This window comes from Oncorhynchus masou, chromosome 14 (assembly GCF_036934945.1).
Source record: "Oncorhynchus masou masou isolate Uvic2021 chromosome 14, UVic_Omas_1.1, whole genome shotgun sequence".
NCBI classification, from domain to species: Eukaryota; Metazoa; Chordata; class Actinopteri; order Salmoniformes; family Salmonidae; genus Oncorhynchus; species Oncorhynchus masou.
In genome coordinates this window covers 36,061,039-36,087,580 of record NC_088225.1, presented here as the reverse complement: position 1 = coordinate 36,087,580, position 26,542 = coordinate 36,061,039, and the positions used below count along the sequence as shown (strand labels likewise).

Sequence of the window (26,542 nt, the reverse complement as noted above, 5' to 3'; positions counted from 1 at the left end):
TGGGACTGGGGTACAGGGCTGGGACTGAGGGTACAGGGCTGGGACTGAGGGTACAGAGCTGGGACTGGGGGTACAGGGCTGGGACTGGGGTACAGGGGGTACAGGGCTGGGACTGAGGGTACAGGGCTGGGACTGAGGGTACAGGGCTGGGACTGAGGGTACAGGGCTGGGACTGAGGGGTACAGGGCTGGGACTGGGGTACAGGGCTGGGACTGGGACTGGGACTGAGGGTACAGGGCTGGGACTGAGGGTACAGGGCTGGGACTGAGGGTACAGGGCTGGGACTGGGGGTACAGGGCTGGGACTGAGGGTACAGGGCTGGGACTGAGGGTACAGGGTGGGACTGAGGGCAGGGCTGGGACTGAGGGTACAGGGCTGGGACTGAGGGGTACAGGGCTGGGACTAACATTTGGTTGTGTTGTTTCTGTTCCCTGTAGGTTACGTCCCATAGACTAACATGTGGTTGTGTTGTTTCTGTTCCCTGTAGGTTACGTCCCATAGACTAACGTGTTGTGTTGTTTCTGTGTTTACGTTAGACTAACATGTGGTCTGTTCCTGTAGGTTACGTCCCATAGACTAACATGTGGTTGTGTTGTTTCTGTTCCCTGTAGGTTACGTCCCATAGACTAACATGTGGTTGTGTTGTTTCTGTTCCCTGTAGGTTACGTCCCATAGACTAACATGTGGTTGTGTTGTTTCTGTTCCCTGTAGGTTACGTCCCATAGACTAACATGTGGTTGTGTTGTTTCTGTTCCCTGTAGGTTACGTCCCATAGACTAACATGTGGTTGTGTTGTTTCTGTTCCCTGTAGGTTACGTCCCATAGACTAACATGTGGTTGTGTTGTTTCTGTTCCCTAGACTAACATGGTTGTACGTTCCCTCCCATAGACGTGGAGTTCATGAAGAGACTGGGGAAGATAGTCAGCATCGTACCGATCATCGCTAAGGCAGACACACTCACCATGGAGGAGAGACAAGAGTTTAAACAGAGGGTGAGAGGAACGTACTGTACCTGCTGTCTGACAGACTCGACCTGAGGACAACCACCTCCTGCCTTAATACCAAGTTAAAACAGATATACATCAACTGACTTTAGAGAGGAATGTTGGAGGATATGAGGAGAGTATGGAGGAGATGGACATATGTTTATAGATGAGAGAGAAGGAGGAGGGAGAGAATCGAGAGAGGAGAAAGCGATTCTAAGTGTGTAGAGGAGATTTAGTGATGTTTACAGATGCTTCAAAAGATTGAGAGAGGGCGAGAGAGAAGAGAGAGAGAGCACAGGGACATAGAAAGAGTGTGTGCAGATGAAGATAGGGAAGTGTTTACAGATGAGCTTCAGAAGATTGAGTGGAGATTTAAAATTGCTCAAGGGCCATGAGCTGGGAGAGGTGCAGAGGTCCATGATAGAGAGAGAGAAGGAGGGAGTGAGGAGAGACATAGAGGGAGGAGAGACGGAGAGACAGAGGGAGGAGAGGCAGAGAGAGAGAGAGAAGGAGGGAGAGAGGAGAGACAGAGAGAGAAGGAGAGAGGACACAGATATAGAGAAGATAGAGAGAGCTAGTGATAGTGATAGTAGCCACTAACTTGTACTTTCATAGTTAGGTAGAAAAAGAAAGTACAGCAGGGAAAGAGAAAGATAACGAGAGAGAGAGAGAGAGAGGGAGAGAGAGAGAGAGAGAGAGAGAAAGAGAGAGGAGAGACAGAGAGAGAGAGAAGGAGGGAGAGAGGAGAGACAGAGGGAGGAGAGACAGAGAGGGAGAGGGAGGAGAGACAGAGAGGGAGAGAGGGAGGAGACACAGAGAGGGATGGGAAAGAGGGTGAGAGGGGGGCCGGGGGTCATGGCAAGTGTCCAAGTCTGGATGTAAACTAATACGTCTCTTAAAGGAGAGTAGGGATGATAGTCTGGGGGAGAGAGTCTAGAGACTCGGACCATGGAAGATGCATTAGGTTATAACATATCTATCACTCATACACTATAGTAGGTTTACACCAGGGCTCTACAACCCTGTTCTGGAGATCTACCTACCCTCCTGTAGGTTTACACCAGGGCTCTACAACCCTGTTCTGGAGATCTACCTACCCTCCTGTAGGTTTACACCAGGGCTCTACAACCCTGTTCTGGAGATCTACCTACCCTCCTGTAGGTTTACACCAGGGCTCTACAACCCTGTTCTGGAGATCTACCTACCCTCCTGTAGGTTTACACCAGGGCTCTACAACCCTGTTCTGGAGATCTACCTACCCTCCTGTAGGTTTACACCAGGGCTCTACAACCCTGTTCTGGAGATCTACCTACCCTCCTGTAGGTTTACACCAGGGCTCTACAACCCTGTTCTGGAGATCTACCTACCCTCCTGTAGGTTTACACCAGGGCTCTACAACCTACTGTTCTGGAGATCTACCTACCCTCCTGTAGGTTTACACCAGGGCTCTACAACCCTGTTCTGGAGATCTACCTACCCTCCTGTAGGTTTACACCAGGGCTCTACAACCCTGTTCTGGAGATCTACCTACTCTCATGTAGGTTTACACCAGGGCTCTACAGCCCTGTTCTGGAGATCTACCTACCCTACTGTAGGGTTACACCAGGGCTCTACAACCCTGTTCTGGAGATCTCCCTACCCTCCTGTAGGTTTACACCAGGGCTCTACAACCCTGTTCTGGAGATCTACCTACCCTTCTTATTCTGATTCACATTGAGTGGGCAATAGCTGTTCTAATTTTAATTCTAATATTTAGCTCCAGGAACATGGTTGGAGTTAAAACCTACAGGAGGGTATCTCTCCAGGAACAGGGTTGGAGTTAAAACCTACAGGAGGGTATCTCTCCAGGAACAGGGTTGGAGTTAAAACCTACAGGAGGGTGTCTCTCCAGGAACAGGGTTGGAGTTAAAACCTACAGGAGGGTGTCTCTCCAGGAACAGGGTTGGAGTTAAAACCTACAGGAGGGTGTCTCTCCAGGAACAGGGTTGGAGTTAAAACCTACAGGAGGGTTTCTCTCCAGGAACAGGGTTGGAGTTAAAACCTACAGGAGGGTCTCTCTCCAGGAACAGGGTTGGAGTTAAAACCTACAGGAGGGTCTCTCTCCAGGAACAGGGTTGGAGTTTAAACCTATAGGAGGGTATCTCTCCAGGAACAGGGTTGGAGTTAAAACCTACAGGAGGGTCTCTCTCCAGGAACAGGGTTGGAGTTAAAACCTACAGGAGGGTCTCTCTCCAGGAACAGGGTTGGAGTTAAAACCTACAGGAGGGTATCTCTCCAGGAACAGGGACACTCGTACACAATAGTAGCATGTACACATCTGTGTCATCATGTTGACCTCATGACCTCTGAATGACCCCTGTAACCCCTGCCATCTGACGCATGTGTAGATAAGACAGGACCTGAAGGCCAATGGGATCCGAGTATACCCTCAGACGGAGTACGACGAAGATCCAGAGGACAGGATACTCAACGACAAGATCAGGGTGAGACACACACACAGACGCACACACAAGCATCCGTGCAGGCATTCACACGCAAACACACAAACATGCAACCATGTGCGCATGTATTCACACACACCCGCGCGCGCACACACACACACACACACACACATTTTACAAGTCACACTTGTAAGCAGTTTGGCAGCGATAGTTAATAGAACTCACTGGCCAAAGCACATAACAGTATAGATCTGGGACCAGGGTTTGGTGTCAACTACTCTCCTGCCTTTCCCCTGTCTGGTCCTCTCCTGGTACTCCTCTCTTACCTTTGCCCTGTCTGGTTTTCTCCTGGTACTCCTCTCCTGGTACTCCTCTCCTGGTACTCCTCTCTTACCTTTCCCCTGTCTGGTCCTCTCCTGGTACTCCTCTCTTACCTTTCCCCTGTCTGGTCCTCTCCTGGTACTCCTCTCTTACCTTTGCCCTGTCTGGTCCTCTCCTGGTATTCCTCTCTTACCTTTCCCCTGTCTGGTCCTCTCCTAGTACTCCTCTCTTATCTTTCCCCTGTCTGGTCCTCTCCTGGTACTCCTCTCTTACCTTTCCCCTGTCTGGTCCTCTCCTGGTATTCCTCTCTTACCTTTCCCCTGTCTGGTCCTCTCCTGGTACTCCTCTCTTACCTTTGCCCTGTCTGGTCCTCTCCTGGTACTCCTCTCCTGGTCCTCCTCTCTTACCTTTCCCCTGTCTGGTTCTCTCCTGGTACTCCTCTCCTGGTCCTCCTCTCTTACATTTCCCATGTCTGGTCTTCTCCTGGTACTCCTCTCCTGGTCCTCCTCTCTTACATTTCCCCTGTCTGGTCCTCTCCTGGTACTCCTCTCCTGGTCCTCCTCTCTTACCTTTCCCCTGTCTGGTCTTCTCCTGGTACTCCTCTCTTACCTTTGCCCTGTCTGGTCTTCTCCTGGTACTCCTCTCCTGGTACTCCTCTCCTGGTACTCCTCTCTTACCTTTGCCCTGTCTGGTCTTCTCCTGGTACTCTTCTCCTGGTACTCCTCTCTTACCTTTGCCCTGTCTGGTCCTCTCCTGGTACTCCTCTCTTACCTTTCCCCTGTCTGGTCCTCTCCTGGTCCTCCTCTCTTACCTTTCCCCTGTCTGGTCCTCTCCCGGTACTCCTCTCCTGGTACTCCTCTCTTACCTTTGCCCTGTCTGGTCCTCTCCTGGTACTCCTCTCTTGCCTTTGCCCTGTCTGGTCCTCTCCTGGTACTCCTCTCCTGGTCCTCCTCTCTTACCTTTGCCCTGTCTGGTCCTCTCCTGGTACTCCTCTCTTGCCTTTGCCCTGTCTGGTCCTCTCCTGGTACTCCTCTCCTGGTACTCCTCTCTTACCTTTCCCCTGTCTGGTCTTCTCCTGGTACTCCTCTCCTGGTCCTCCTCTCTTACCTTTGCCCTGTCTGGTCCTCTCCTGGTACTCCTCTCTTGCCTTTGCCCTGTCTGGTCCTCTCCTGGTACTCCTCTCCTGGTACTCCTCTCTTACCTTTCCCCTGTCTGGTCTTCTCCTGGTACTCCTCTCCTGGTACTCCTCTCTTACCTTTCCCCTGTCTGGTCCTCTCCTGGTACTCCTCTCTTACCTTTCCCCTGTCTGGTCCTCTCCTGGTACTCCTCTCTTACCTTTCCCCTGTCTGGTCCTCTCCTGGTACTCCTCTCCTGGTACCCCTCTCTTACCTTTCCCCTGTCTGGTCCTCTCCTGGTACTCCTCTCTTACCTTTCCCCTGTCTGGTCCTCTCCTGGTACTCCTCTCCTGGTACTCCTCTCTTACCTTTCCTCTGTCTGGTCTTCTCCTGGTACTCCTCTCCTGGTACTCCTCTCTTACCTTTCCCCTGTCTGGTCCTCCTCTCCTGGTACTCCTCTCCTGGTACTCCTCTCTTACCTTTCCCCTGTCTGGTCCTCTCCTGGTACTCCTCTCCTGGTACTCCCTCTCTTACCTTTCCCCTGTCTGGTCCTCTCCTGGTACTCCTCTCCTGGTACTCCTCTTACCTTTCCTCTGTCTGGTCTTCTCCTGGTACTCCTCTCCTGGTACTCCTCTCTTACCTTTCCCCTGTCTGGTCCTCTCCCGGTACTCCTCTCCTGGTACTCCTCTCCTGGTACTCCTCTCTTACCTTTCCCCTGTCTGGTCCTCTCCTGGTACTCCTCTCCTGGTACTCCTCTCTTACCTTTCCCCTGTCTGGTCCTCTCCTCTCCTCTCTTACCTTTCCCCTGTCTGGTCCTCTCCTGGTACTCCTCTTACCTTTCCCCTGTCTGGTCCTCTCCTGGTACTCCTCTCCTGGTACTCCTCTCCTGGTACTCCTCTCTTACCTTTCCCCTGTCTGGTCCTCTCCTGGTCCTCCTCTCCTGGTACTCCTCTCTTACCTTTCCCCTCTCCTGGTATTCTGTGTGCAGGAAAACATTCCGTTTGCGGTGGTGGGGACAGACAAGGAACACCAGGTAAACGGGAACAAGGTCCTGGGCAGGAAAACCAAATGGGGCATCATTGAGGGTGAGTGTTTTTACATTATAAATACATTATCATTGAGGTGAGTGTGTTTACATTATAAATACATTATCACAGAGGGTCAGTGTGTTTACATTATAAATACATTATCACAGAGGGTCAGTGTGTATGAGCAGTAGTAATAATAATATGCATAATGAGTAGTAATAATAATATGCATAATGAGTAGTAATAATAATATGCATAATGAGTAGTAATAATAATATGCATAATGAGTAGTAATAATAATATGCATAATGAGTAGTAATAATAATATGCATAATGAGTAGTAGTAGTAATAATATGCATAATGAGTAGTAGTAATAATAATATGCATAATGAGTAATAGTAATAATAATATGCATAATGAGTAGTAGTAATAATAATATGCATAATGAGTAGTAGTAATAATAATATGCATAATGAGTAGTAGTAATAATAATATGCATAATGAGTAGTAGTACTAATAATATGCATAATGAGTAGTAGTAATAATAATATGCATAATGAGTAGTAGTAATAATAATATGCATAATGAGTAGTAGTAATAATAATATGCATAATGAGTAGTAGTAGTAGTAATAATATGCATAATGAGTAGTAGTAGTAATAATATGCATAATGAGTAGTAGTAGTAATAATATGCATAATGAGTAGTAGTAGTAATAATATGCATAATGAGTAGTAGTAGTAGTAATAATATGCATAATAAGTAGTAGTAGTAGTAATAATATGCATAATGAGTAGTAGTAATAATAATAGGCATAATGAGTAATAGTAATAATAATATGCATAATGAGTAGTAGTAATAATAATATGCATAATGAGTAGTAGTAATAATAATATGCATAATGAGTAGTAGTAGTAATAATATGCATAATGAGTAGTAGTAATAATAATATGCATAATGCGTAGTAGTAATAATAATATGCATAATGAGTAGTAGTAGTAGTAATAATAATATGCATAATGAGTAGTAGTAGTAGTAATAATATGCATAATGAGTAGTAGTAATAATAATATGCATAATGAGTAGTAGTAATACTAATATGCATAATGAGTAGTAATAATAATATGCATAATGAGTAGTAGTAATAATATGATGCTGGTATATGCAGCACATATAGGGCTCCCGAATGGGGCAGCGGTCTAACAGACCCCGGTTTGATCCCGGGCTGTATCACAACCGGCCGTGACCGGGAGTCCTATAGGGCGGCGCACCATTGGCCCAGCGTCGTCCGGGTTAGGAGAGAGGGTTTGGCCGGTGTAGGTCGTCATTATTAAAATAAGAATTGGTTCTTAACTGACAGGCCAGGTTAAAGAAAACATAATATCCCAATGCAGTTTCATTCTGGAGTCATGTGCTTCACTGCCCTCTAGTGTTAGTAATGAGGAAGTTGCCGAGCAGGAAGCAGACGTGTTACGAGAGAGAGAGAGATTTGAAAAGTCTGTATTCTTTTTGAATGTAATGTTTGCCTGTACATTTTCTATTGTTTATTTCACTTTAGTTTATTATCTATTTCACTTGCTTTGGCAATGTAAACGTATGTTTCTCAATGACAATAAATCCCTTAAAATGACATTGAATTGAGAGAGAGAGTAGACACAGAGAGGGGAGAAGAGAGGGAGGGAGGGAGAGAGAGAGACAGAGAGAGGGAGAGAGAATACAGAGAGGGAGAATGGGAGGAGGGAGGGAGAGAGAAGAGGGAGGAGTAGTAGAATAATAATAGGAGATAGAGAGGGAGAGAGAGAGAGACAGAGAGGGGAAGAGAGACACAGAGAGAGGGAGAGAGAAAGAGGCACAGAGAGAGGGAGAGAGGGAGAGAGAGACAGAGAGAGAGAGAGAGAGAGGGAGAGAGAGACAGAGAGAGGGAGAGAAGAAGAGAGAGAGACACAGAGAGGGAGACACAAAGGACTGGTGTTCCATGGATGTGGTGCACTGGTTTTAACTTGTTTTAATCAGTCTGTTCTATTCTGTCTGTCCATAGTTGAAAACGTGGCACATTGTGAGTTTACCAACTTGAGAGATCTGCTGATTAGGTGAGTTCCAGTTACACGTACAACCACTCACTCCCACATGTATGTACACACGCATGCTGCCTGGGGTGGTCTAGAGGTCCAGGCCTCTACCTCTGGACCACATATACACACGCATGCTGCCTTGGGTAGTCTAGAGGTCCAGGCCTCCATCATCTGTTGTTCAGCTGTCTATCCTTCATCATCCATCATATCAGCTGTCTGTCCTTCATCATCCATCATATCAGCTGTCTGTCCTTCATCATATCAGCTGTCTGTGCTTCATCATCCATCATATCAGCTGTCTATCCTTCATCATCCATCATATCAGCTGTCCATCCTTCCTCATCCATCATATCAGCTGTCTATCTTTCATCATCCATCATATCAGCTGTCTATCCTTCATCATCCATCATATCAGCTGTCTGTCCTTCATCATCCATCATATCAGCTGTCTATCCTTCATCATCCATCATATCAGCTGTCTGTCCTTCATCATCCATTATATCAGCTGTCTGTCCTTCATCATCCATCATATCAGCTGTCTATCCTTCATCATCCATCATATCAGCTGTCTATCCTTCATCATATCAGCTGTCTGTCCGTCATCATATCAGCTGTCTATCCTTCATCATATGAGCTGTCTATCCTTCATCATCCATCATCTCAGCTGTCTGTCCTTCATCATATCAGCTGTCTATCCTTCATCATCCATCATATCAGCTGTCTGTCCTTCATCATATCAGCTGTCTATCCTTCATCATATGAGCTGTCTATCCTTCATCATCCATCATCTCAGCTGTCTATCCTTCATCATATGAGCTGTCTATCCTTCATCATCCATCATATCAGCTGTCTATCCTTCATCATATCAGCTGTCCATCCTTCATCATCCATCATATCAGCTGTCCATCCTTCATCATCCATCATATCAGCTGTCCATCCTTCATCATCCATCATATCAGCTGTCTATCCTTCATCATATCAGCTGTCCATCCTTCATCATCCATCATATCAGCTGTCCATCCTTCATCATCCATCATATCAGCTGTCTATCCTTCATCAAATCAGCTGTCTGTCCTTCATCATCCATCATCTCAGCTGTCTGTCCTTCATCATATCAGCTGTCTATCCTTCATCATCCATCATCTCAGCTGTCTGTCCTTCATCATATCAGCTGTCCATCCTTCATCATATCAGTTGTCCATCCTTCATCATATCAGCTGTCTGTCCTTCATCATATCAGTTGTCCATCATCCATCATATCAGCTGTCTATCCTTCATCATATCAGCTGTCTATCCTTCATCATCCATCATATCAGCTGTCTGTCCTTCATCATCCATCATATCAGCTGTCTGTCCTTCATCATATCAGCTGTCTATCCTTCATCATATGAGCTGTCTATCCTTCATCATCCATCATCTCAGCTGTCTGTCCTTCATCATATCAGCTGTCCATCCTTCATCATCCATCATATCAGCTGTCTATCCTTCATCATATCAGCTGTCCATCCTTCATCATCCATCATATCAGCTGTCCATCCTTCATCATCCATCATATCAGCTGTCCATCCTTCATCATCCATCATATCAGCTGTCTATCCTTCATCATATCAGCTGTCCATCCTTCATCATCCATCATATCAGCTGTCCATCCTTCATCATCCATCATATCAGCTGTCTATCCTTCATCAAATCAGCTGTCTGTCCTTCATCATCCATCATATCAGCTGTCTATCCTTCATCATATCAGCTGTCCATCCTTCATCATCCATCATATCAGCTGTCCATCCTTCATCATCCATCATATCAGCTGTCCATCCTTCATCATCCATCATATCAGCTGTCTATCCTTCATCATATCAGCTGTCCATCCTTCATCATCCATCATATCAGCTGTCCATCCTTCATCATCCATCATATCAGCTGTCTGTCCTTCATCATATCAGCTGTCTATCCTTCATCATATGAGCTGTCAGTGTTTCATCATATCAGCTGTCCATCCTTCATCATCCATCATATCAGCTGTCTATCCTTCATCATCCATCATATCAGCTGTCTATCCTTCATCATATCAGCTGTCTATCCTTCATCATCCATCATATCAGCTGTCTGTCCTTCATCATATCAGCTGTCTATCCTTCATCATATCAGCTGTCAGTGTTTCATCATATCAGCTGTCTATCCTTCCTCATCCATCATATCAGCTGTCTATCCTTCATCATCCATCATATCAGCTGTCTGTCCTTCATCATATCAGCTGTCTATCCGCATCATATCAGCTGTCTATCCTTCATCAAATCAGCTGTCTGTCCTTCATCATCCATCATATCAGCTGTCTATCCTTCATCATATCAGCTGTCCATCCTTCATCATCCATCATATCAGCTGTCCATCCTTCATCATCCATCATATCAGCTGTCTATCCTTCATCATCCATCATCTCAGCTGTCTGTCCTTCATCATATCAGCTGTCTATCCTTCATCATCCATCATCTCAGCTGTCTGTCCTTCATCATATCAGCTGTCCATCCTTCATCATATCAGTTGTCCATCCTTCATCATATCAGCTGTCTGTCCTTCATCATCCATCATATCAGCTGTCTATCCTTCATCATATCAGCTGTCTGTCCTTCATCATATCAGCTGTCTATCCTTCATCATCCATCATATCAGCTGTCTGTCCTTCATCATATCAGCTGTCTATCTTTCATCATCCATCATATCAGCTGTCTATCCTTCATCATATCAGCTGTCCATCCTTCATCATCCATCATCTCAGCTGTCTGTCCTTCATCATATCAGCTGTCCATCCTTCATCATATCAGTTGTCCATCTTTCATCATATCAGCTGTCTGTCCTTCATCATCCATCATATCAGTTGTCCATCCTTCATCATATCAGCTGTCTATCCTTCATCATCCATCATATCAGCTGTCTGTCCTTCATCATATCAGCTGTCTATCCTTCATCATCCATCATATCAGCTGTCTGTCCTTCATCATCCATCATATCAGCTGTCTGTCCTTCATCATATCAGCTGTCTATCCTTCATCATATGAGCTGTCTATCCTTCATCATCCATCATCTCAGCTGTCTGTCCTTCATCATATCAGCTGTCCATCCTTCATCATCCATCATATCAGCTGTCTATCCTTCATCATATCAGCTGTCTATCCGTCATCATATCAGCTGTCTATCCTTCATCAAATCAGCTGTCTGTCCTTCATCATCCATCATATCAGCTGTCTGTCCTTCATCATATCAGCTGTCTATCCTTCATCATCCATCATATCAGCTGTCCATCCTTCATCATCCATCATATCAGCTGTCTGTCCTTCATCATATCAGCTGTCTATCCTTCATCATATGAGCTGTCTATCCTTCATCATCCATCATATCAGCTGTCTATCCTTCATCATCCATCATATCAGCTGTCTGTCCTTCATCATATCAGCTGTCCATCCTTCATCATCCATCATATCAGCTGTCCATCCTTCATCATCCATCATATCAGCTGTCTGTCCTTCATCATATCAGCTGTCTATCCTTCATCATATGAGCTGTCTATCCTTCATCATCCATCATATCAGCTGTCTATCCTTCATCATCCATCATATCAGCTGTCTGTCCTTCATCATATCAGCTGTCTATCCTTCATCATATCAGCTGTCAGTGTTTCATCATATCAGCTGTCTATCCTTCCTCATCCATCATATCAGCTGTCTATCCTTCATCATCCATCATATCAGCTGTCTGTCCTTCATCATATCAGCTGTCTATCCGTCATCATATCAGCTGTCTATCCTTCATCAAATCAGCTGTCTGTCCTTCATCATCCATCATATCAGCTGTCTATCCTTCATCATATCAGCTGTCCATCCTTCATCATCCATCATATCAGCTGTCCATCCTTCATCATCCATCATATCAGCTGTCTATCCTTCATCATCCATCATCTCAGCTGTCTGTCCTTCATCATATCAGCTGTCTATCCTTCATCATCCATCATCTCAGCTGTCTGTCCTTCATCATATCAGCTGTCCATCCTTCATCATATCAGTTGTCCATCCTTCATCATATCAGCTGTCTGTCCTTCATCATCCATCATATCAGCTGTCTGTCCTTCATCATATCAGCTGTCTATCTTTCATCATCCATCATATCAGCTGTCTATCCTTCATCATATCAGCTGTCCATCCTTCATCATCCATCATCTCAGCTGTCTGTCCTTCATCATATCAGCTGTCCATCCTTCATCATATCAGTTGTCCATCCTTCATCATATCAGCTGTCTGTCCTTCATCATCCATCATATCAGTTGTCCATCCTTCATCATATCAGCTGTCTATCCTTCATCATCCATCATATCAGCTGTCTGTCCTTCATCATATCAGCTGTCTATCCTTCCTCATCCATCATATCAGCTGTCTATCTTTCATCATCCATCATATCAGCTGTCTGTCCTTCATCATCCATCATATCAGCTGTCTGTCCTTCATCATCCATCATATCAGCTGTCTGTCCTTCATCATATCAGCTGTCTGTCCATGTTTTTGTCTCCAACATGATATATTTTAACCTATTTACATAAATCAACATGCAAATAAATGAGTGTTTTTGTGTTTGTCTGTGTGTCCCTAAAGGTCCCACCTGCAGGACCTGAAGGACGTGACCCACAACATCCACTATGAGACATTCCGCGTCAGGAGACTGAACGAGAGTAACCTGACCGTCCACGGTCTGGCCCTGTCCTGCTTTCCAATGGAGAACGGGACCCACGGAACCAACGGAACCTCGGACAGGAGCGAATCAGAGAGCCACCTCTGAGGGGGACCACAGAGTGCGTCGCACACAGCAGCAGCTCCAGCTTCCTGCTCACAGCTTCCTGTTTCCTGTTTTGACTGCAAAATGATTGGTCGACTGTTTCCCCAATCGGAACACAAAAAGAGAGTGAAAGAGAGAAAGAGGAACTTTTTTAACAAAGGAGAGAGATGTTTTCGGTGGCCACCACACCTCGGATTTTGAACATTTTATTGAGTTTTACTAAAGACATTATTGATAAGAAATGCATTTAAACTTCATATATGAATATATTTTCTCAGAATGAGTTTATATTTCCTGGAAGCAGGGTCACACAGGGCTGGAAGAGCAGAGAGAAATGGAGAGAGAAAACAGAGGGGAAGAGTGAGGGATGGAGAGGGGGAGTGAGGGATGGAGAGGGGGAAGAGTGAGGGATGGAGAAGGGAAGAGTGAGGGATGGAGGGGGGATTGGTGGATTGAGAGGGGGAAGAGTGAGGGATGGAGAGGGGAAGAGTGAGGGATGGAGAGGGGGATTGATGGATTGAGGGGAGAAGAGTGAGAGATGGAGAGGGGAAGAGTGAGGGATGGAGAGGGGAAGAGTGAGGGATGGAGAGGGGGAGATTAATGGATGGAGAGGGGGATTGATGGATTGAGGGGGAGATTAATGGATGGAGAGGGGGAGAGTGAGGGATGGAGAGAGAAATGAAAACAGAGAGAGGGAGAGAGAGTTAGGGTGAGAGATGGAGAGAGAGAGGGAGAGAGTGAGGGATGGAGAGGGACATGAAAACAGAGAGAGGGAAAGAGAGTTAGGGTGAGAGATGAGAGAGTGAGGGATGGAGAGAGAGAGAGACAGAGAGAGAGAAAAACAGAGAGGGGAGAGAGAGTTAGGGTGAGAGATGAGAGAGTGAGGGATGGAGAGAGACAGAGAGAGAAAACAGAGAGGGGAGAGGAGGAGGTGTGTTATGTGCTCAGACAATGTTGTTTCTGCAATACATAATATATATGTTTATGCAGTATCATTGTTTACACTCATACTACCCTGGAATTCAGAATACTGGAATCACCTGCCTGAGAGTGATTTACAGTATACTGTAGCTAACACAGCTACAGCTTCCTGTTTCTACAGTATACTGCAGCTAACACAGCTACAGCCTCCTGTTTCTACAGTATACTGCAGCTAACACAGCTACAGCCTCCTGTTTCTACAGTATACTGTAGCTAACACGGCTACAGCCTCCTGTTTCTACAGTATACTGTAGCTAACACGGCTACAGCCTCCTGTTTCTACAGTATACTGTAGCTAACACGGCTACAGCCTCCTGTTTCTACAGTATACTGTAGCTAACACAGCTACAGCCTCCTGTTTCTACAGTATACTGTAGCTAACACAGCTACAGCCTCCTGTATTCTACAGTAAACTATAGCTAACACAGCTACAGCCTCCTGTTTCTACAGTATACTGTAGCTAACACAGCTACAGCCTCCTGTTTCTACAGTATACTATAGCTAACACAGCTACAGCCTCCTGTTTCTACAGTATACTGTAGCTAACACAACTACAGCCTCCTGTTTCTACAGTATACTGTAGCTAACACGGCTACCGCCTCCTGTTTCTACAGTATACTGTAGCTAACACAGCTACCGCCTCCTGTTTCTACAGTATACTGTAGCTAACACGGCTACAGCCTCCTGTTTCTACAGTATACTGTAGCTAACACAGCTACAGCCTCCTGTTTCTACAGTATACTGTAGCTAACACAGCTACAGCCTCCTGTATTCTACAGTACCCACGTCCATTCAGCTACAGCCTCCTGTATTCTACAGTACCCACGGCCTCCTGTATTCTACTGAGGGTCGAGTGTCTGTGTGTTTTTGTTTTTTCCCAATTCAATTAAAACCTAGACAACCAGATGAAGGGAGATCCTTACCAATTAGTGACCTTAATTCCTCCAGCAGGAACGATGGGTTGGAGCGAAAACCTGCAAGACACTCTGTCCTCCGTGCGATGAGTTCGTGGGTCTGTTTGCTACCGTGTGAAATCCTGCAATGTGGCTTTGCTTGAATTCCTCCCCGTTTCTATGGCAGCCTTTTTTTAAACTCTGTGTGAATACTGGCAGAGCCGTAGCCTAGCCTGTGTATGGCTTATGATCCCCTCTCTATAACACGGGCATAGGCCTGTAATATATGCAGATGCTACATTTCATTTAATACACATGTTGACTTGAACATTTAAAAAAAAAAAAGAAGAAAATGTATTTTTTTTTCAGAAAAGTTTTTTTTGTTACCTTTTCCACCTGTGGTAAACGTGGATTAACACATACATATCCATACACACGTGTCCGTCCATACGAACACAGTCCAGTTAACCTCCAGGGGTCTTTCTGTGTTGTGTATAGAGGGACCTCCTTTATAGATCCCTTCTGTCTCCTTCCCCGACGGCGAGCTGTGCTGTTTGGAGAGAGGGCTCCACCTAGAGGCCAAGTGGAGGAATGACCCCGGGAGTCAGAGACAAGAGGACACAAACTGTACTCTCTCTCACCAAAGTGTCTCGGATTGCAAAATTACCAGTAGCTCTCAATGATACTGTGTTATGGGAGATAATATAAATGATGCAGACAGGATTAGATTAGACCAGGTTACCCTCCTCTGTTTTATGGCTTTGAATGTGCCTAACTGTAACTTAGAGACCCAAACTTCCTGTTTTAACGTTGACATGTAAAATGTGATGCTAGGAGGAACGTTTTTCCGGGACACAGATTAAAGCCCACTTCGTCCGATACGTCTTCTCCATTGAATGTGTTTCGTAGTCCAGGACGAGGCTTAATCTGTGTTGGGGAAACGGGTCCTGTGACAACCATGTATGTGTGGTGTTTTCAACCATTTTAAAACCTGTCCTGTCCTCACAGACTTGACTGCCTCTTCTTTAACTACTGATCAGCTGTCTGTTTTTAGACCCGATCACTAGATCATCACCCACTGTCGTCCATTAAAAAAGGTACATCCCTCCCTCATTTACATACCTAGTGTTGACCTGGTACACAGCCTCTTCAGCTGTGGGCTGCCTATAACATACACATGGACACACAGACAGACACACACACACACACACACACACACACACACACACACACACACACACACACACACACACACCCATGACGTGACAATGTTTGTGTTGTAGTTTATCTCCTGTCTCTTGATGTTTTATAGTGTTGTAGCCTAATGTTCTGTACTCTGCATCCTTGTTAGATCCTTGTTTTACACATTAATAAACACTGTTGATTTACACATTAATAAACACTGTTGATTTACCATCTAATGGTTGTCCCTGTTCCACATCTGAGTGGTGGGCCCTACCATCTAATGGTTGTCCCTGTTCCACGTCTGAGTGGTGGGCCCTACCATCTAATGATTGTCCCTGTTCCACGTCTGAGTGGTGGGCCCCTGTTCCACGTCTGAGTGGTGGGCCCTACCATCTAATGATTGTCCCTGTTCCACATCTGAGTGGTGGGCCCTACCATCTAATGATTGTCCCTGTTCCATGTCTGAGTGGTGGGCCCTACCATCTAATGATTGTCCCTGTTCCACATCTGAGTGGTGGGCCCCTGTTCCACGTCTGAGTGGTGGGCCCCTGTTCCACGTCTGAGTGGTGGGCCCCTGTTCCTCGTCTGAGTGGTGGGCCCTACCATCTAATGGTTGTCCCTGTTCCACGTCTGAGCGGTGGGCCCTACCATCTAATGGTTGTCCCTGTTCCACGTGAGTCCCCTGTTCCACGTCTGAGTGGTGGGCCCTACCATCTAATGGTTGTCCCTGTTCCATGTCTGAGTGGTGGGCCCTACCATCTAATGGTTGTCCCTGTTCCATGTCTGAGTGGTGGGCCCTACCATCTAATGGTTGTCCCTGTTCCACGTCTGAGTGGTGGGCCCTACCATCTAATGGTTGTCCCTGTTCCACGTCTGAGTGGTGGGCCCTACCATCTACTGGTTGTCCCTGTTCCACGTCTGAGTGGTGGGCCCTACCATCTAATGATTGTCCCTGTTCCACGTCTGAGTGGTGGGCCCTACCATCTAATGGTTGTCCCTGTTCCACGTCTGAGTGGTGGGCCCTACCATCTAATGGTTGTCCCTGTTCCACGTCTGAGTGGTGGGCCCTACCATCTAATGGTTGTCCCTGTTCCACGTCTGAGTGGTGGGCCCTACCATCTAATGGTTGTCCCTGTTCCACGTCTGAGTGGTGGGCCCTACCATCTAATGATTGTCCCTGTTCCACGTCTGAGCGGTGGGCCCTACCATCTAATGGTTGTCCCTGTTCCACGTCTGAGTGGTGGGCCCTACCATCTAATGGTTGTCCCTGTTCCACGTCTGAGTGGTGGGCCCTACCATCTAATGATTGTCCCTGTTCCACATCTGAGTGGTGGGCCCTACCATCTAATGGTTGTCCCTGTTCCACGTCTGAGTGGTGGGCCCTACCATCTAATGATTGTCCCTGTTCCACGTCTGAGTGGTGGGCCCCTGTTCCACGTCTGAGTGGTGGGCCCTACCATCAAATGGTTGTCCCTGTTCCACATCTGAGTGGTGGGCCCCTGTTCCACGTCTGAGTGGTGGGCCCCTGTTCCACGTCTGAGTGGTGGGCCCTACCATCTAATGGTTGTCCCTGTTCCACGTCTGAGTGGTGGGCCCTACCATCTAATGGTTGTCCCTGTTCCTCGTCTGAGTGGTGGGCCCCTGTTCCATGTCTGAGTGGTGGGCCCCTGTTCCACGTCTGAGTGGTGGGCCCTGCCATCTAATGGTTGTCCCTGTTCCATGTCTGAGTGGTGGGCCCTACCATCTAATGGTTGTCCCTGTTCCACGTCTGAGTGGTGGGCCCTACCATCTAATGGTTGTCCCTGTTCCTCGTCTGAGTGGTGGGCCCTACCATCTAATGGTTGTCCCTGTTCCACGTCTGAGTGGTGGGCCCCTGTTCCACGTCTGAGTGGTGGGCCCTACCATCTAATGGTTGTCCCTGTTCCATGTCTGAGTGGTGGGCCCTACCATCTAATGGTTGTCCCTGTTCCACGTCTGAGTGGTGGGCCCTACCATCTAATGGTTGTCCCTGTTCCACGTCTGAGTGGTGGGCCCTACCATCTAATGGTTGTCCCTGTTCCACGTCTGAGTGGTGGGCCCTACCATCTAATGGTTGTCCCTGTTACACGTCTGAGTGGTGGGCCCTACCATCTACTGGTTGTCCCTGTTCCACGTCTGAGTGGTGGGCCCCTGTTCCACGTCTGAGTGGTGGGCCCCTGTTCCATGTCTGAGTGGTGGGCCCTACCATCTAATGGTTGTCCCTGTTCCACGTCTGAGTGGTGGGCCCTACCATCTAATGGTTGTCCCTGTTCCACGTCTGAGTGGTGGGCCCTACCATCTAATGGTTGTCCCTGTTCCACGTCTGAGCGGTGGGCCCTACCATCTAATGGTTGTCCCTGTTCCACGTCTGAGTGGTGGGCCCTACCATCTAATGATTGTCCCTGTTCCACGTCTGAGTGGTGGGCCCTACCATCTAATGATTGTCCCTGTTCCACATCTGAGTGGTGGGCCCTACCATCTAATGGTTGTCCCTGTTCCACGTCTGAGTGGTGGGCCCTACCATCTAATGATTGTCCCTGTTCCACATCTGAGTGGTGGGCCCCTGTTCCACGTCTGAGTGGTGGGTCCCTGTTCCACGTCTGAGTGGTGGGTCCCTGTTCCACGTCTGAGTGGTGGGCCCTACCATCAAATGGTTGTCCCTGTTCCACATCTGAGTGGTGGGCCCCTGTTCCACGTCTGAGTGGTGGGTCCCTGTTCCACGTCTGAGTGGTGGGCCCTACCATCTAATGGTTGTCCCTGTTCCACGTCTGAGTGGTGGGCCCTACCATCTAATGGTTGTCCCTGTTCCACGTCTGAGTGGTGGGCCCTACCATCTAATGGTTGTCCCTGTTCCACGTCTGAGTGGTGGGCCCTACCATCTAATGGTTGTCCCTGTTCCACGTCTGAGTGGTGGGCCCTACCATCTAATGGTTGTCCCTGTTCCACGTCTGAGTGGTGGGCCCTACCATCTAATGGTTGTCCCTGTTCCACGTCTGAGTGGTGGGCCCTACCATCTAATGGTTGTCCCTGTTCCACGTCTGAGTGGTGGGCCCTACCATCTAATGATTGTCCCTGTTCCACGTCTGAGCGGTGGGCCCTACCATCTAATGGTTGTCCCTGTTCCATGTCTGAGTGGTGGGCCCTACCATCTACTGGTTGTCCCTGTTACACGTCTGAGTGGTGGGCCCCTGTTCCACGTCTGAGTGGTGGGCCCCTGTTCCACGTCTGAGTGGTGGGCCCTACCATCTAATGGTTGTCCCTGTTCCATGTCTGAGTGGTGGGCCCTACCATCTAATGGTTGTCCCTGTTCCACGTCTGAGTGGTGGGCCCTGCCATCTAATGGTTGTCCCTGTTCCACGTCTGAGTGGTGGGCCCTACCATCTAATGGTTGTCCCTGTTCCACGTCTGAGCGGTGGGCCCTACCATCTAATGGTTGTCCCTGTTCCATGTCTGAGTGGTGGGCCCTACCATCTACTGGTTGTCCCTGTTACACGTCTGAGTGGTGGGCCCCTGTTCCACGTCTGAGTGGTGGGCCCCTGTTCCACGTCTGAGTGGTGGGCCCTACCATCTAATGGTTGTCCCTGTTCCATGTCTGAGTGGTGGGCCCTACCATCTAATGGTTGTCCCTGTTCCACGTCTGAGTGGTGGGCCCTGCCATCTAATGGTTGTCCCTGTTCCACGTCTGAGTGGTGGGCCCCTGTTCCACGTCTGAGTGGTGGGCCCCTGTTCCATGTCTGAGTGGTGGGCCCTACCATCAAATGGTTGTCCCTGTTCCACGTCTGAGTGGTGGGCCCCTGTTCCACGTCTGAGTGGTGGGCCCCTGTTCCATGTCTGAGTGGTGGGCCCTACCATCTAATGGTTGTCCCTGTTCCACGTCTGAGCGGTGGGCCCTACCATCTAATGGTTGTCCCTGTTCCACGTCTGAGTGGTGGGCCCTACCATCTAATGGTTGTCCCTGTTCCACGTCTGAGTGGTGGGCCCTACCATCTAATGGTTGTCCCTGTTCCACGTCTGAGTGGTGGGCCCTACCATCTAATGGTTGTCCCTGTTCCACGTCTGAGTGGTGGGCCCTACCATCTAATGATTGTCCCTGTTCCACATCTCTGAGTGGTGGGCCCTGTTCCACGTCTGAGTGGTGGGTCCCTGTTCCACGTCTGAGTGGTGGGTCCCTGTTCACGTCTGAGTGGTGGGTCCCTGTTCCACGTCTGAGTGGTGGGCCCTACCATCAAATGGTTGTCCCTGTTCCACATCTGAGTGGTGGGCCCCTGTTCCACGTCTGAGTGGTGGGTCCCTGTTCCACGTCTGAGTGGTGGGCCCTACCATCTAATGGTTGTCCCTGTTCCACGTCTGAGTGGTGGGCCCTACCATCTAATGGTTGTCCCTGTTCCACGTCTGAGTGGTGGGCCCTACCATCTAATGGTTGTCCCTGTTCCACGTCTGAGCGGTGGGCCCTACCATCTAATGGTTGTCCCTGTTCCACGTCTGAGTGGTGGGCCCTACCATCTAATGGTTGTCCCTGTTCCACGTCTGAGTGGTGGGCCCTACCATCTAATGGTTGTCCCTGTTCCACGTCTGAGTGGTGGGCCCTACCATCAAATGGTTGTCCCTGTTCCACATCTGAGTGGTGGGCCCCTGTTCCACGTCTGAGTGGTGGGTCCCTGTTCCACGTCTGAGTGGTGGGCCCTACCATCTAATGGTTGTCCCTGTTCCACGTCTGAGTGGTGGGCCCTACCATCTAATGGTTGTCCCTGTTCCACGTCTGAGTGGTGGGCCCTACCATCTAATGATTGTCCCTGTTCCACGTCTGAGTGGTGGGCCCCTGTTCCACGTCTGAGTGGTGGGTCCCTGTTCCACGTCTGAGTGGTGGGTCCCTGTTCCACGTCTGAGTGGTGGGCCCCTGTTCCACGTCTGAGTGGTGGGCCCCTGTTCCACGTCTGAGTGGTGGGTCCCTGTTCCACGTCTGAGTGGTGGGCCCCTGTTCCACATCTGAGTGGTGGGCCCCTGTTCCACGTCTGAGTGGTGGGTCCCTGTTCCACGTCTGAGTGGTGGGCCCTACCATCTAATGATTGTCCCTGTTCCATGTCTGAGTGGTGGGCCCTACCATCTAATGGTTGTCCCTGTTCCACGTCTGAGCGGTGGGCCCTACCATCTACTGGTTGTCCCTGTTCCACGTCTGAGTGGTGGGCCCTACCATCTAATGGTTGTCCCTGTTCCACGTCTGAGCGGTGGGCCCTACCATCTAATGGTTGTCCCTGTTCCACGTCTGAGTGGTGGGCCCTACCATCTAATGGTTGTCCCTGTTCCACGTCTGAGCGGTGGGCCCTACCATCTAATGATTGTCCCTGTTCCATGTCTGAGTGGTGGGCCCTACCATCTAATGGTTGTCCCTGTTCCACGTCTGAGCGGTGGGCCCTACCATCTAATGGTTGTCCCTGTTCCACGTCTGAGTGGTGGGCCCTACCATCTAATGGTTGTCCCTGTTCCACGTCTGAGTGGTGGGCCCTACCATCTAATGGTTGTCCCTGTTCCACGTCTGAGTGGTGGGCCCTACCATCAAATGATTGTCCCTGTTCCACGTCTGAGTGGTGGGCCCTACCATCTAATGGTTGTCCCTGTTCCACGTCTGAGTGGTGGGCCCTACCATCTAATGGTTGTCCCTGTTCCTCGTCTGAGTGGTGGGCCCTACCATCTAATGGTTGTCCCTGTTCCACGTCTGAGTGGTGGGCCCTACCATCAAATGATTGTCCCTGTTCCACGTCTGAGTGGTGGGCCCTACCATCTAATGGTTGTCCCTGTTCCACGTCTGAGTGGTGGGCCCTACCATCTAATGGTTGTCCCTGTTCCACGTCTGAGTGGTGGGCCCTACCATCTAATGGTTGTCCCTGTTCCACGTCTGAGTGGTGGGCCCTGCCATCTAATGGTTGTCCCTGTTCCACGTCTGAGTGGTGGGCCCTACCATCTAATGGTTGTCCCTGTTCCACGTCTGAGTGGTGGGCCCTACCATCAAATGGTTGTCCCTGTTCCACATCTGAGTGGTGGGCCCTACCATCTAATGGTTGTCCCTGTTACACGTCTGAGTGGTGGGCCCTACCATCTAATGGTTGTCCCTGTTCCACGTCTGAGTGGTGGGCCCTACCATCTAATGGTTGTCCCTGTTCCACGTCTGAGTGGTGGGCCCCTGTTCCACGTCTGAGTGGTGGGCCCCTGTTACACGTCTGAGTGGTGGGCCCTGCGACTCACAACTGACAAACAACAGGGAGAATCACAAATGGCATTTCCTTGATTCCTCAAAGCCCGTTCTCCTCGCCTCTTCCTCAAAGCCCGTTCTCCTCGCCTCTTCCTCAAAGCCCGTTCTCCTCGCCTCTTCCTCAAAGCCCGTTCTCCTCGCCTCTTTCTCAAAGCCCGTTCTCCTCGCCTCTTTCTCAAAGCCCGTTCTCCTCGCCTCTTTCTCAAAACCCGTTCTCCTCGCCTCTTCCTCAAAGCCCGTTCTCCTCGCCTCTTCCTCAAAACCCGTTCTCCTCGCCTCTTTCTCAAAGCCCGTTCTCCTCGCCTCTTTCTCAAAACCCGTTCTCCTCGCCTCTTTCTCAAAGCCCGTTCTCCTCGCCTCTTTCTCAAAGCCCGTTGGATGAGAATGCCAAACAGGAGGGACCTCTGACCTTCTCATTCCAATGGGTTTTGAGGAGGCGGCGAGGAGACGGAGAGAGAGGACGCGAGGGATCACGGAAACAGCAATGGAGGATCTCCCTATAAGGCCACCTACACAAGTTGTACAGCCGATGTGCACCGCGTTTGGCCCAGCCGTTCGTGATAAGAGTGGCAGGTTATCTGCATAAAAACTGTTGGGAGTCAAACATTCACATAAATATCAGTTGCATCAACAACAACACTTGTTGTCAAATGTGTATAAAAAAAATGCAGGTGCGCACCGCTGTGAGTTGCTTTGAATAAAAGCCTTGGCTAAATGGCAATGTAGGAGGATGAAAGGAAGGAGATGAGGCACGCGGTTTAGTTTTGTACAACTTTTACTAAAACGGTGCAGACTGGAACCAAAACCGTGTCAAAAAAGAACAACTGCTCTCTGACAAGGCACTGCAGCCATCCTTCAGAATCACCACGCCTCTTTCTCTCCCATCCAATCAAATCCATTAGAATCATCACACCTCTTTCTCTCCCGTCCAATCAAATCCATTAGAATCACCACACCACTTTCTCTCCAGTCCAATCAAATCCATTAGAATTACCACACCACTTTCTCTCCAGTCCAATCAAATCCTTTAGATTCACCACACCACTTTCTCTCCCGTCCAATCAAATCCTTCAGAATCACCACGCCTCTTTCTCTCCCGTCCAATCAAACCCATTAGAATTACCACACCACTTTCTCTCCAGTCCAATCAAATCCATTAGAATTACCACACCATTTTCTCTCCCGTCCAATCAAATCCTTTAGATTCACCACAACACTTTCTCTCCCGTCCAATCAAATCCTTTAGATTCACCACAACACTTTCTCTCCTGTCCAATCAAATGTTTCATATCGTCACCACAGTATCAGTATTTACACAGAAAAACATAATAAAATAAACAAACCCTCCAAAAAAAAAACATCTCCATATGACCTCTGTGTCACAAATAATAAACAGAGAGATACCAACATAGTACCCATTATATAGGAATGTAGGTATGGGAGTGTGGTAGACAGACAAGAGGTGTAGAGTACAGTCGTCCCTAAGAGGAACAGGAGCCTTTAAAAGACCAGTGTCCCTCCCAGGCCACCATACCGTATCGGCAGATCACTGTAAACAGTTGAACCAATGGAGACCTGGATAGAAGTCACATGTTCAGTCAGCAACTGTTTTCCCTTTTTTTTTAACGCTCCCATAGACCTTCTGAACAGCATGTTTCTGTCCTGTCTTCAGATGCTCTACGTAACAGATCAGTGCAAACCAGTTGTTGACAGTGTCCTGTATTTTAACCCTCTAAACATGCTCCTCTGTGTGAATCAGAAGGACTTCCAACATACTTTTATTGTTATAATTATTATACAGTGTCTTATTCAGTACAGAGTTTTTAACCTGTTGGGTTGGTCACCATGTGGGACAAGATACATCAAACATGTCCCTGGGCTCTTCCTCTGTTAGACAGAAGGAGGAGAGGGGAGAGAGAGAGATAGATTGGTGGGTGATGACAAATGCCCCTGGACACTTCTTCTGTTAGAGATAGAGGGGGGGGGGCTGTCAGCTTGGTGCTTGGCCTTAACATAGGTACAGTACAGTAAGTCCAGCGTACAGTAAGTGATGATGTCAGTAATCCAGCCATTTTAGCTAAACTGACAGTATGCAGCTAGCTAAGCTAACCAATCCAGCTATCCTAGCTAAACTGACAGTATGCAGCTAGCTAAGCTAACCAATCCAGCTATCCTAGCTAAACTGACAGTATGCAGCTAGCTAAGCTAACCAATCCAGCTATCCTAGCTAAACTGACAGTATGCAGCTAGCTAAGCTAACCAATCCAGCTGTCCTAGCTAAACTGACAGTATGCAGCTAGCTAAGCTAACCAATCCAGCTATCCTAGCTAAACTGACAGTATGCAGCTAGCTAAGCTAACCAATCCAGCTGTCCTAGCTAAACTGACAGTATGCAGCTAGCTAACTAACCAATCCAGCCATCCTTTATGCTAATCGGTCCTAGCTAAACTGTATGCAGCTAGCTAAGCTAACCAATCCAGCTATCCTAGCTAAACTGACAGTATGTAGCTAGCTAAGCTAACCAATCCAGCTATCCTAGCTAAACTGACAGTATGCAGCTAGCTAAGCTAACCAATCCAGCTATCCTAGCTAAGTACTACTAACTAATCCAGCTATCCTAGCTAAACTGACAGCTAAGCAGCTAGCTTCCTAGCTAAACTGGGCAGCTAGCTCCAGGGGTGTCGGTAAACAGACTACTGAATGAAAACATTCTGTGCTGGGCTCTCTCTCTCCGGACGTTACAAATCTGTAAGCCCACAACAGCTCACTATTTTCACGGCACTCTCGAGATTCAATGTGAATTTATAAAATTGCAATCAAGTACTGTTGAAGTAAAGCTGGACACAAAAGTCAAGATAGCTATCAGAACAAACAAATAGAATCCCCTAGTGGACCAGCAGCCACAGCTAAGAGCGAGAATCACCTAGTGGACCAGCAGCCACAGCTAAGAGCTAGAATCCCCTAGTGGACCAGCAGCCACAGCTAAGAGCTAGAATCCCCTAGTGGACCAGCAGCCACAGCTAAGAGCTAGAATCCCCTAGTGGACCAGCAGCCACAGCTAAGAGCTAGAATCCCCTAGGGGACCAGCAGCCACAGCTAATAGCTAGAATCCCCTAGTGGACCAGCAGCCACAGCTAAGAGCTAGAATCCCCTAGTGGACCAGCAGCCACAGCTAAGAGCTAGAATCCCCTAGTGGACCAGCAGCCACAGCTAATAGCTAGAATCCCCCAGTGGACCAGCAGCCACAGCTAAGAGCTAGAATCCCCTAGTGGACCAGCAGCCACAGCTAAGAGCTAGAATCCCCTAGTGGACCAGCAGCCACAGCTAAGAGCTAGAATCCCCTAGAGGACCAGCAGCCACAGCTAAGAGCTAGAATCCCTAGTGGACCAGCAGCCACAGCCAAGAGCGAGAATCCCCTAGTGGACCAGCAGCCACAGCTAAGAGCTAGAATCCCCTAGTGGACCAGCAGCCACAGCTAAGAGCTAGAATCCCTAGTGGACCAGCAGCCACAGCTAAGAGCTAGAATCCCCTAGTGGACCAGCAGCCACAGCTAAGAGCTAGAATCCCCTAGTGGACCAGCAGCCACAGCTAAGAGCTAGAATCCCCTAGTGGACCAGCAGCCACAGCTAAGAGCTAGAATCCCCTAGTGGACCAGCAGCCACAGCTAAGAGCTAGAATCCCTCCTATTGGCCAAGTAGTTGACTTGTTTTATACAGGGAATAGGTTCTTCAGGTATTGCTCAAAGCTCCTCTTATTCTTATACTATTCCAAAACATATTCCTTCCTCAAATAGGGCACTTCTTTTGGCTCAAAGTAGCGCACTACATATGTAATAGGGAGCCATTTCAGATTTGCCCGTAACCTAAATGAGCCACCCGCTGACCAGTATCATGACACAACAAACCAACAGGCTCAGCTTTAAACGGGTCCGTTTGGCTGAAAGACTGTCTCAACCAATCACAATCCTCAGTCAATAAATAAATAAATAGATAAATACATTATGTACAGCACGTCATTGAAGATGAATAAATCAAAGTGGGACCAGTTGATTAAAAGCCTGGCCTGTAGTGTTTGTGTGAAGCAGGAAACCAGACAGTCGGGAACCCTCAAGCTCACTACATGAATACTTAGGATTAGAGGCAGTGAGGCTTTTAAAGGCAATGTTTCCGGGTTCAGGGAGATCCCGCTCACGGTAAACACTACCTACGGTGGCTCAATGGGATAATGCCTTTAAAAGCAGAAACACCTGTAACCTGCAATCGGCTGGGGGGGGGGGGGGGGTAGCTGGCCTGTACCTCTATCTGTACCTCTATCTGTACCTCTATCTCACCCATATCACCCATGTCACCTCCACCTGAGAGCCAAGTACAGACTGTTATCTTTAGGACTGGAGCTGAAGGAATGTTACAACAGCTGTCTGCCTGGGGGGGTC

General features: G+C 48.3%; 2 protein-coding genes and 1 long non-coding RNA gene across 3 annotated transcripts in view; 2 read left to right on the top strand and 1 right to left on the bottom strand.

Annotated features, from left to right (window-relative positions):
- Positions 1-453, top strand: part of LOC135554812 (uncharacterized) — a 3,479-nt gene extending 3,026 nt beyond the window's left edge. The window contains exon 3 of the long non-coding RNA XR_010457747.1: positions 438-453. This is a non-coding gene — a long non-coding RNA (uncharacterized LOC135554812). The remainder of the gene's footprint in view (positions 1-437) is intronic.
- The window catches only part of LOC135554808 (F-box/LRR-repeat protein 16-like), a 158,441-nt gene that overhangs the window by 76,024 nt on the left and 55,875 nt on the right, over positions 1-26,542 (bottom strand). The gene's annotated exons all lie outside the window — the stretch shown is intronic.
- On the top strand, positions 882-13,128 carry LOC135554811 (neuronal-specific septin-3-like). Its single transcript, XM_064987253.1, has 5 exons — positions 882-993; positions 3,375-3,470; positions 5,853-5,949; positions 7,932-7,983; positions 12,606-13,128. The coding sequence occupies exons 1-5, from the start codon at positions 901-903 to the stop codon at positions 12,787-12,789; spliced, it is 522 nt and encodes a 173-aa protein (XP_064843325.1). The 5' UTR covers positions 882-900; the 3' UTR covers positions 12,790-13,128.